Here is an 11,593-nt window from a genome sequence, read left to right as displayed (position 1 = left end):
AGCTTGTTTGCAACAAAACCCTTGCATCAGATATTTTATAACTCAAGTGAATTAGGTCCTAATTATGTCTCTTCAGGACTCTCTCTCTCTTTGTACCAGGAGGTCTTGCAAAGTGGGTACTGCTGCAGCAATCCTCCAGAGACTGCACCTTCTTCAAAGCTCCTGGGAAGCTCAGAGCATGCTAGATGGACTATGTCATGGTACATGACCATTGTGCATAAAGGTGGCAGTCTCGTGCTTCCCTCTGAATCTGGTGATTGCTGATTAAAATGAGGTTAAACAAGCACCACTGATATCAAATTGCCGCATGGTTTATGGATTGTTTTGGCTGGATCCCGTCCTCAGACACATCTCATAAAATCAGTTGGCTACTAGTGCTCCAGTGCAGATCTGAGATCAGCCGAGGTCACTAAAGGTCCATTTCTTGCTCATCTCCCATTTTAAGCACCTAAATGAGTGGCCAGATTTTTAATGGAGTTTAGCAACCAATGTGTACCCACCATGCTGAGCTCTCTTCAAAATGTAGCTACTTCTTGTCATGCCTAAATGGAAGCTGGGCTGTTCTTTACTTCCATTCATGCACTTTGGGGCTGGCTCAGACTCTATGATATCATAGTGGATAATAGAGCAGGTTGAATACTGTAAAATAATGTTCATGAGCCTTCATCTGAGTTCCAAACAGCTGGTCAGTTAGACTGTGTTTTTGCCCCTTTTAATTCAATATTAATGAACATTTGTGTGAACAAGTTTTTACTCACATGGATGTTTGGGGAATGGCTGTTCTTCCTACTACTAGCACCTGGATTCACATGCTGAAGAGGATGTGCACAAACAAGATAATTAATTATGATGTGTTTCCTTTTCTTCACTTGTGGTTTGCTAGGCTGCCTTGTTTTAAAAAGTTTTGTCATCTAATCAGGAAGCAGAAACAATACCATGCAGCATAGGCAACCAATCACACAGCATAAACAATGAAAGTGAATAATTTGCAAACAATTCATAGGCTAAAATTTGTTTGCATAAACTGTTCAAACAATTGCAAACAGTGAATGCATTCACAAAAATCAGTCTGTCTGTGGAAAGTTTGGAAACAGAAAAAAAGGGCTAAGTTTGTTAGATGATTAATTACTAATTTGATCAGCCTGAATATTGATTAGGAGTGCATGCAGGACCGGATTAACGCAGGGGCTTTAGGGCTACAGCCCAGGGCTAAAGGGGCCCCAGGGCTCAAGCAGGCTGCATGCATGCCGTGGCCCCACACCGCTCTCGCGAGCGGACAGCTGCTGGCACGTCTCTGTGGCCCCGACGGGAGGGGAGGGAGGCGGCGGCTCTGCACGCTGCACCACCCCCATCCCCACAGTGGGGGTGGTGCTTGCGGGCGCAGGCAGCGCATGGAGACACGCTGTCCCCCTCCCCGTAGGGGCGTGCAGAGACTGCTGGTTGCTTCCGGGAGCGGCATGGGGCTATGGCAGGCAGCCTGCCTGAGCCCTGTTGGCTGCCGGCCAAGAGCCGCGTGTGGTAAGCACCTCCCAGCTGGAGCCTGCACCTTGGACCCCCCTCCTGTACCCCAACCCCTTGTCCCAGGTCAGAATCCCCTCCTGCACCCAAGCTCCCTCCCAGACCCTGCACCCCAACTTCCTGCCCCAGGTCAAAATCCCTCCTGCATCCAAAGTCCCTCCCAGAAAGAAACTAATATAACAGCTGTTCTAAGGTAAGAAGTAGGCTATTTTGAATTAACTTAACTATATTCTGCATGTTTTAAGACTGAAATATAACCACAGAACGGCTTTATGTTAATTAAAAGGCAAGTTTAGTACAGTGTTAATAGCCTCGATGCCATAATTGTGATCATTTTGTTTTAAATTAGGAAAAAGACTTGTATACAGGGGCCCCACAAAATCTAATAGCCCTGGGCCCACAGGAGAGTTAATCCGACCCTGAGTGCATGTATAGTAAATATTTATCCATAGAACATTATGGACACGTATATTCATACATAATTCACATATACATACCTGCATGCCGACGGGAAGAAAGTTCTGATCCCAAGAAAAAAAGAAACGAGAACTTAAGACTGATAAATTCAACTAATCATTTCACAGGACACTGTTTTCTGCTCACCCAGATAGTCCTGAGTTGTAACAAAGGAAACAGCAGGTAATACCCAGAGGCATTCTAGAAAGAAGTGTGACAAACACAACAGAAAGGAGCAGCGTTCTTTCAGAAGATATAACCAGCTATATTTCAGTGTCCAGGGCAGAACAGTGATGATTCATGACCTCATTACACTTGGTTTGATACTTGGTGGCGGTGGTTATGAACATATTCCCTGTGAGATTTAATGTTCTGATTTCAGCAGCTACACTAAGATTAATTAAACAAACCTCCAGTATCTCATTCACACAGGCGTATCAGCAAGGTGCCTACCATCTCAGCTCTAATTGGAGCCCTTGTCCTTGTGGGCATGATCCTTTCCAAAACTGATGGCTGGAGGCCTATATAGCATTTGGGGCCACACTTTTGTTTGACATTCCCACTGCCCCCCAGACTTGCTTATAACCATTTATATTTTCAGTTTGGATGACACAAGAAACATTAGTGGATACCAGAGTGTTTGTTACTCGTGGAGTGATGCACGAAGAAAGCACTTCTGTGGAACGCTCAAGTCCTTTATGGTTTGACAAATAGCAGTGACCAAAGAGAGATGCTGGATAAGGTTATATGTTGGGGAGCTACATTACTTCCCCACTGAACCCTAAACTGGTGCATCTAAACTGCGTCTTTTGAGAACTTGAAGACCACTATTGGTTCTTAGAAATCCAGCTCTAGTCAGCTTTATTTGTTTCATAGTCAGTGGGTTTAGTTATTATTTTGAAGAAATACTGGCACTGCCAAGATGGCAGTGGTGAGAGTTCAGTCAGACCCTCCTCTGGACTTTCCTGTGTGCCCTTTACAGTCCCCAAGGCATGTTAAGGCACACCACTTCCAGAGTCACACACAGGAGGATGAGATGATTTGAGCAGGGAGGGGCACCTGTTAATGATGCAGCTGCTGCTAAACTGTGTGGCATCAGTTCTCTGACTGACAACCCTTCCTGCATTCGTCAGTACGTTACTACTGGCGAGGAGCTATTCAGAGCTCGGGGAGGCAGCAGAGTCCATATCTTCTGTGTCATGCTCGTGAGGGGACACTGGCTGCCCGCCCTTCACACGTTTCCACTTCATCCTTCGGTTTTGAAACCACACTTTAACCTGGATGAGAAAAGGAAGGAATTATTCATCAGCTCCCCATTATCTGTCTCTGCATGCACCTATGCAGTGTTGTCCTAGCCGTGTCAGTCCCAGGATACTAGAGAGACAACGTGGGTGAGGTCATAGCTTTTATTGTCAGTGAGAGACAAGCTCTCGAGTTTACACAGAGACCTTCTGAAGAAGAAGACCTGAAGAAGAGCTCTGTGTAAGCTCAAAAGCTTGTCTCTCTCACTGACAGAAGTTGGGCCAATAAAAGATGTCTCTCTTGTCTCTCTCTGCAAAATTCTGCATTTTTTGGGTCAAAATAATGGAATATAATTAAGCTGGTTTCAGTTATTTTGATAATTTATTTAAACTACAACACAATGGATGGAGAAGGGTAGTGGGGAGAATTGGAGGAAATCACCAAACTCCCTCTGTCTATTAGTAATGTAGCTAGTATTGACCCTTTATTTCTAGCTATTAGTCAACAAATATATGCAGCCATGCTCAGTATTACATCATAGGCAACTGAAGAGCACGCAACCGAGGGCTGGGGACTCAAACTTACAGTTTATACTGGCTACTGACCATCTCCAAAAAGGTCAGTAGGAAACAGTTCATGGAGCACATTTTGCTAGGAAATTTTCAGTCCAAAAATTTAGACCAGTTCTAATCACCAAAGCACCATAAGCATTTATAAGGCCACACTGTCCTTTACAATAAGGCTCCTTTACACCACTCTGGCAAGGTAAAGGAGCCTTAAAATTTATACACCTGTTTTATACTCCTGGGGGAATTCACAAAGACAAAGGGAACAATTCACTGAGGGAACAGAGCCTGCCCCACACCTACCTCTTCAGAAACACTCCAAAGCCTCACCCCTCCACGCTGAGCATGCCGCAGTAGCGAGCGAGAGGGACAGAGTGTCTCTCTCACACACGTATGACTGCCCAGCTCCTCCCCACCTCAGTGATTTACATCTCTACCAGCTGCTGTGGGTGCCCAAACTGATCTGCCTGCATTGCCAGGGAGGAGGAGCATGACTGCTCTTGTGGTTTCCCTTTGTTTCCCCATCAGAAGTCATTTTTCTGTGGAGAAGCACAGAAATCTGCGGGGGCCATGAATTCTGTGCATGCGCAGTGACGGCGAATTCTCCCAGGAGTACTCTATGCATACACCTGTCCATCTTCCTATCATATTTCTAATAGGCCTATCTGAGTCAGCTAAACGTATACTATTTCCCTTTCTTCACTTGATTAATTCCTTTATTGCCCAACTATTAAGCCTTGATAGAAGAACCCTTCCTAAGAGCAGACCAGGAAACTGGGAGCATAGTGACCCTCAAAGTCCACACTCCCCACACTCTTATACTCCCTAGTTAGTTCACAACATTCCCTTAGCCTGAAAGAAGACAGCTCATCAGATGAGAATCTAACATCCCCTGCACTCTTGTGTCATTTACTGCTGGGCTCCTTGGGATGCTGCAGTGTTTGTGGCATTGTGGACCTTGAAGGCTTAGCTCAGTCCTGGTTATCAGAACCTGGGAGCTGCCACCCAGCCTTTCTTATTAAGTATCAGCCTTTTGGTTTGTGCCAGTGAATGGGATAGGTCGTCTGAAGGCACTTAGACACCAGTCATTCAGAAATGGTTTTTGCAGCTTAAAATTATATTTAAACATGTATATTTTAACCAGATACCAGAAATCAGCTTCTCAATTATCTCCATGTTAAACTGCATTTGTTAGATTTGCTACAAAGTTTTTCAGGTTATGTATAAATATTTATGCACATTTGCAAAAGTAGAAACGGGTGCGATGTGAATATATTGTACATACACCCTTCTGTCTAGGCAGGAATAGCCCTGTCAGGGGGGCACAGGTGAGGAGGCAGATATTCCAGAGGTACCTGTCTCTCGGTGAGGTCCAGATTCACAGCTATCTCATATCTCCTGAGCCTTGTCAAGTAATTATGGTGAGCAAATTCAGCTTCTAATTCCCGCAGCTGCTCCTTGGTGAAAGCTGTCCTCTCCTTCCGTGCTTTGCTGCTGGCTTCTGGCTTCCTACTGGAATCCTGGTTTTCTAAGAGGCAAGCAAACTTTATGTGTAAGTTGCAGTCATAATGGTTAACACAACTATATGCATCAAAGAGAACTGATAGAATCTTGGTTTAGGTCCCAAGTGAAAGTTTTTTTTAATGACCCGATTCCATCCCACCTCACAGCATCAGTCACACAGTTGGACACTATTGTCAGTCTTAGGCACAGAACTGATGGGAGGCTGGATGCATTGGCAGAGGTCTGGGAGCACAGGGCTGGAATATCATGGGCTGTGGGGCAGGACTGAGGGGGCATTGGCAGAGCTGTGTGGAGGAAGCTTGCACATCACTTGGCTGCATTGTGCTTGTCTCTAGCTAGCACAATCAGGCCTTCCCTTTCACTTACCTTTTTTTATATACATACACCATCACCTACCTAGATTGCTGTTGCCTCAGATTTTAGTTAAGAACTGGTCTCAATGCCAGTGCACTTAATGAGGTGTGTGGTGACCTCTACTGGTGTATGTCATTTTGCACACACTAGGGCTAGGATCCAGCTTTGGGGGATGAGGAAGCAAAGATGCTGAGTGTAACCCACCCACTGACGAGGCAATGACCTTGGACCAGTGGGTGGCTCTGACCAGGGTTTATAAGACCCAACCCAGTTGGGTCTGGTGCCGGCAGGTTCCCCTGGAAATGTGTTTGGATTGTGAACGTAACCACAGAAAAGATCTCACTGGAGTGAATACAGCAATGGGCAGAGTGGGGTGAGAGCACTGGTGGCATCATGTCCTTCCCTGTGACTCAGAGTTACTCGGCTCTTATTGAAGTGCCCTGAGCTGTTTTTCGCTGATCGTACACTTAGTTGTCGTATACCCCTGGGAAAGTCACATTTCCAAAGCTGGCCTTGCAAGTCCTAGCTGGAGAGCTGCTGTCCCAGCCCCGTTTTAAAACGCTCTGACAATGACCACAGCCACATGCAAAGTAAGATCGGTTTATTTTAAATGAACGACGATTGTCTATTTCTAAGCAACAGAAGGACAAAGCTCCTCTGCTTCAGTGCGCAAAGGCAAAGCCCATGTCCTTGTGACAGGAACTATTTCTACAAGTTCTAGCACCGAAATGTGAGCTGGCTGGTTTCAGTGGAAGTGAAAGAGGTTTTGTAGCCAGTGGAATGTTTTGTCTCATCTCAAGGGCTTGTTTTTGAAAAATCTATAATTGTTTAATGATGCCATTTTCCATTGTGTTTCCATCGCTGTCTGAAATGAAAAGCTCCACACATTAGGGAGCATCTGGTTACTTCATTGGGAAGACAGAAACTCTGGCAGTGTTGGAAGGATGAAGAGGAGGGGGAGGAAGTAAGACCACCGGTGGAGGGCAATGTACACCTTGCCAAGCTGCCCTGAACATTTGGGCCTTGCTGAACTTTGGGTTTTGCAGTAAATTTTCCCTGCAGCGCTCAACTTTGTTCTTTAACCAACTTCTAGCTCTGCCGTTTGTCAATATCTTCACCATTTAGGAAAGTCAGCATGAAGACGTGGTGATGTCAGGGCTGGCAAACACCTTGCAGTGCAAAACAGCAGCTTTGGAACCTCACTGAAATGTGACATGACTGGGATGCATCAACTCCAGCTAGACTTAATAAATATATACAAATGTATACACTTATTTCATCAGCTCTCTGCTCAGAATTAGCCACCCCTATCAATCCCTTATCTAAAGCCCTTCAGGTTCCATTTTCTATATAGCCAGAAGGGAGACAAGAAGAACCCAGAGTTCCACAGCAGCCAGCATTTTGGAAAAAGAAGGGAGCTATTCTGGGGATTAATGTTCACCTATTTTCAGAGCAGCATAAAGTGTTCTCTCTCTCTCTCTCCTCCCCCCCAACCCCAATAATAGCAATACTATTATTGAGTTATTTCAAGGAGATGCATAAAAGAAGATTGGAGAAACAATATATATATATATATATACACAGAAGCAATGGATGTATAATGCAACAACATTTACCAAATGCTCAATTTGTTTGTCAAAGGAAACCAACTGGAATAATCCATTAGGTTTAAATTTAGGATTTATAATGTGTTCACTCTTAGTGCTGCCCATCAGAAATAGAGAAATTACATGCAACTCCCATTAACAATAATTTCTGCTAGGAACTGCCAGCATTACCTGGTGAAATTGTCCTTGGCTACATTTCTAAAACAAGTTTTTCATTTGTAACAATCTGTTCATTGTAGCTTGATCTTTAACCCACCTCCCAACCAAATAACAAACTAAGAGGAAAAATCACCCCAAAATATTCCACCCAGCATCAAACCCAATTGCACAGGTTTATTAGGCAGCAGGTTTAAAACAAACAAAAGGAAGTATTTCTTCACACAACACACAGTCAACCTGTGGAACTCTTTGCCAGAGGATGTTGTGAAGGCCAAGACTATAAAAGAGTCCAAAAAAGAACTAGATACATTCATGGAGGATAGGTCCATCAATGGCTATTAGCCAGGATGGGCAGGGATGGTGTCCCTAGCCTCTGTTTGCCAGAAGCTGGGAATGAGTGACAGGGGATGGATCACTTGATGATTACCTGTTCTGTTCATTCCCTCTGGGGCACCTGGCATTGGCCACTGTCGGAAGGCAGGATACTGGGCTAGATGGACCTTTGGTCTGACCTAGTATGTCCGTTCTTATGCTCACAGAAATCCTCCACTTCGCCATCTCCCTGAGTAAACAGACCAGCCTCACATCATTCCCGAAAGGTCAACAAGTTTGGGGGTTGACAGAGCAGCAGGAGAAGGCACATTGCATAGCTGAGGACTCCATGCGGAGAGGCCCTTGCCACCAGTTCCTGAGAGCTTCCAGCTCAGGAGATTCCCAGCTGCTCTCTGCTCTCTAGGGGCAGCATGAGGAGAACTGCAATCTCTGATGTAGCCAGGACCCAAATCATGCAAGGCTGTAGTGACTGAAGCCAATAACACAAATTGCATTTGGAAGCAAATTAGTAGCCAGTGTAGTCTAAGCAAGGAAGCAGCAACTTTCTGCCCTGGCTGAAGCTTCCCAGTTTGCCTCATGTGAGTGAATCATTTCTAAAGAAGGTTATTTCACTGGTCTTTTTTGTTAAAAAAAACTATTTCAGTCATTTTTAATGATTTTAACTCTGCTCCTCAGGCTGATTACCTTCGGGAACGGAATAGGCTGTGTAACTTGGAGCCTGTGGCATGGGCCACACGCCACAAAGAGCTGCTAAAGGGACTGGCTGCTTAATTATGATTGTGGTTTTTGTGCCTTTCCAAAAGTGGAAACTGGCTCTACTTTTCTTTGGAGTTTTGGCCATAGGATGTGGAAAATACAGAATGCACATGAAATATTGCAAGTCCTTGCTTTAGAAAGGTTTTTCTCTCCAGCACAATCCACAAAAAGATCCCAGCCCAGAAAGTCCTCTGGCATCACTGGGAAAGATATGGTGGCATTTATCACTGACTGTGAACATTTTCAGACCTCCATCTTCTCCCTGGATCTCAGATCTCTGCCACGCTCACATCTGCAGCTTAATCAAACAGGTTTTCCCCAAGGGGTCTGTCGTGCAACAAAGACACATGGGAGCCAAAAAGTACTTGTGTCTTTGTGCCATAAAATTTCCAAGACAAGATCGGCATCAACCTTTGCACACAGAGGGAGAGGGGCAAAGACGACCAGTGATTTATAAAAGGATGATGGGCCAGAGTGTAACTCTGGAGTCAATCAAGTAAAGTCAGGGGATTTACACCAGTGTGATTGAGATCAAAATCTGTCCCCATGAGAAGAAAGGCGAGAGAACACGTCTGTGAGAGCAGTGACACAACAACAATGCTCACCTGGCTTCATCCTCTGCCCACTTCAGCCACAGTGAGCAGAGTTAGACACAGAACAGTTTCTCTGCAAATATTTCCAGAAAGTTTCTCTCTCACCCGTAACTCATAGCCTGCCTCTCCCATTGCTGTTATCCAGCATTGATTTCTGCGGCGCATTTTGGGGTACAGCTGGTGTGAACAACTATCTATACAAAAAAGCTGCATGTAGCATTTTGTAACAGCTGAGGCGTCAGGGCTGTTACAGCTGCGACTTTCCGGGAGAATCACTTTGAATTTGGGACTTGAACTCTGAATTGAGAAGCCAAAAGGAAACGTGCCCAGGTCATAGTAATTGTCATGTTGGATCAGAGTCTAGTGTGAGGTCCAGGCTATGACAGTGTTACAGAACAAGGTGCAAGAAACTTCCCAGTAGGCAGATGTAGGATAAACTGCCCCCCCATGAAGGGGCCTCATCTTAACCCCCTAATAGTTAGAGATTGACTTAAGCACTGAAGCATGAAGGTCAGTTGGTAGTGCATGTACAGGGACACATTTGGTTGCTAGATGTGCATGGGGTTTCCTAGCCAGTTGCTATGCACCTGAAGTTTTAATTATTGACATTTTGTTAATTTCTGTAGTTTTTTCCCCTCCCAATCAATACAAAAACATCGGCGTATCTGCATAATGTCTTTGAAATAATGTTTTCTCATGCTAAAGGCTTTTGGGGCGTATTTATTCTAGCTAGTTAAAAAAGCAAGATGTTGAAAGATTTGCTGTTATGGAACAAGTCACAGGATTCCAAAATCTCAGCTAACAGGATATGTGTGTGTGTCTGTGGCTTTCACCATGTGCATTCATGTTGTCCAAGTTAAATGATTTCATAGATAGCTGACTCATTTGACATCTGTCCTAAAGTAACGAGAAGTTCTTATCAGTGTGCACCTCAGGGAGGTATATTACCTGTCAAACTATTTCAGATGTAGCTCTACTCATGATCAACATTTAAATCTAATCTAGGGAACCAGTTTTCCTTTGGTCCCTCTGAGGTCATCCAGAGGGGGAAGAGAGTTTCTGTAGCTGTTTCATTACATAATTTCCAAACCACTGAGTCTTCCTGGATTCTGACAACACTTAGTTGTTTAGCTTGATTTAGCATTATCTCTGCTAGCACAAAATTAGCACAGTCTAATTGCTGAAGTAAAAGGTTTGATGTAAATGAACATCCCAAGCCAGCACAGGGCTGGGGCAATTAAGCATGCCACCTGATGGCTTTTGATATGTTTTCTTCCTGCCTTAACTGTACTTGTGTCGACAGGCGATGCCTGCAGAAAAATCCAGTTAAACTCAGCTGGTGAATTGACATTTTACACTTTCTTATGAAAAGACAAGTCTATGGAAGAGACTAGACAGTAGCAGCAGTAATCTTTTCATGTGTTACACAGCCCAGGTCTAAAGAAAGAGGTGCAGGAAAGATCACTATGAAAGGTGAAAGGATAGTCATTTTTTTCTTCCCTAATGCAGGTTCAGGTCAGTGTTATTCTGATAAGTGCAGGCAGGATGTGCTGAAATTTGGAACTGAAACTTACAAAAATATTACAAAAAATAAGAAAGATCTCATACAGAGACTTCTGCAGCTTCAGCATTTGTTTGCTGCAAGCAGAGCAGGGTGGATCCTTGGGACAGTTTTCATATTATTTATTTGCTGTTTGTATAGCACCCTCAGCATGCTGGATATTTTAAAAAGAGCTGAAACAAATAAGGTATCTGCCCCAAAAACCCTACAATAGAAAGTTATAGAGGGAGTTCACAAAGGAAGGGGAATAAGGAGGCAGGGAATGTGCAGTGTGAGCGAATTCAGCAGCATTGTGTTAGTTCTGCTATCTTTTTTTTCCTGATATGTTGAATTTAGTCTTGATGATTTTAACATTTCAGCATGTCTGAGGGCTTGTTGAGGAGAAGATGTCTATGGTTTATGGGCCAGTTCGAAGAGGTGTTTCACAGTAATAGCTCATAATTGATTTATGTAGCTGAAACTTGCAAAGTGCTTTGAGATCCTCGGTAAAAAGCATTCTAGATATCCAATGTGTGTATTATTATTTATTAATAAGCTGCAAAAATGGGCTGCATTAAGTGAAAAGCTCATTGTATTGTCCCAGAGTGCTGTATCTTCCTCTCAACACACACAGGATTCTGATTGTTCTGTCTTTTCACGCACATCTGGTACCTCTAATGTGTCATTTACAAATCAGTCAAAATTCAGCCTAATTATTGCAGCATATTTCACCCAGAATGTTTGAATCTTCATCTCTCTGTTTGGTCAAGTCTTCACTTAATCACAGATGTGAAAGTGAAACACCTGCCACTAATTCACCAACCTTTCCACTGTTCTTGCCCTCTGGCTTTTTGTTCGCATCTCAGGTTGTGACTAACTCTGACTTCAGCACCTGCTAACAGGCACATTAGAATCTACATCAGGGGTCGGCAACGTTTGGCACGC

General features: G+C 44.1%; 1 protein-coding gene across 1 annotated transcript in view; it reads right to left on the bottom strand.

Annotated features, from left to right (window-relative positions):
• Nucleotides 1-1,881: 1,881 nt before the first annotated feature.
• Nucleotides 1,882-11,593, bottom strand: part of MEOX1 (mesenchyme homeobox 1) — a 15,735-nt gene continuing 6,023 nt past the window's right edge. The window contains exons 2-3 of the mRNA XM_024224316.2: nt 5,138-5,310; nt 1,882-3,251 (exon numbers count right to left, since the gene is read on the bottom strand). Coding sequence (XP_024080084.1) covers nt 3,129-3,251; nt 5,138-5,310 — 296 coding nt within the window. The 3' untranslated portion in view covers nt 1,882-3,128. The remainder of the gene's footprint in view (nt 3,252-5,137; nt 5,311-11,593) is intronic.

Source organism: Terrapene carolina, unplaced genomic scaffold (genome assembly GCF_002925995.2).
Source record: "Terrapene carolina triunguis isolate 2854851 unplaced genomic scaffold, T_m_triunguis-2.0 Scaffold193, whole genome shotgun sequence".
In the NCBI taxonomy this organism is placed as follows: Eukaryota; Metazoa; Chordata; order Testudines; family Emydidae; genus Terrapene; species Terrapene triunguis.
The sequence above is the reverse complement of the archived record's forward strand: the minus strand, read 5'-3'. Positions and strand labels throughout refer to the sequence as shown.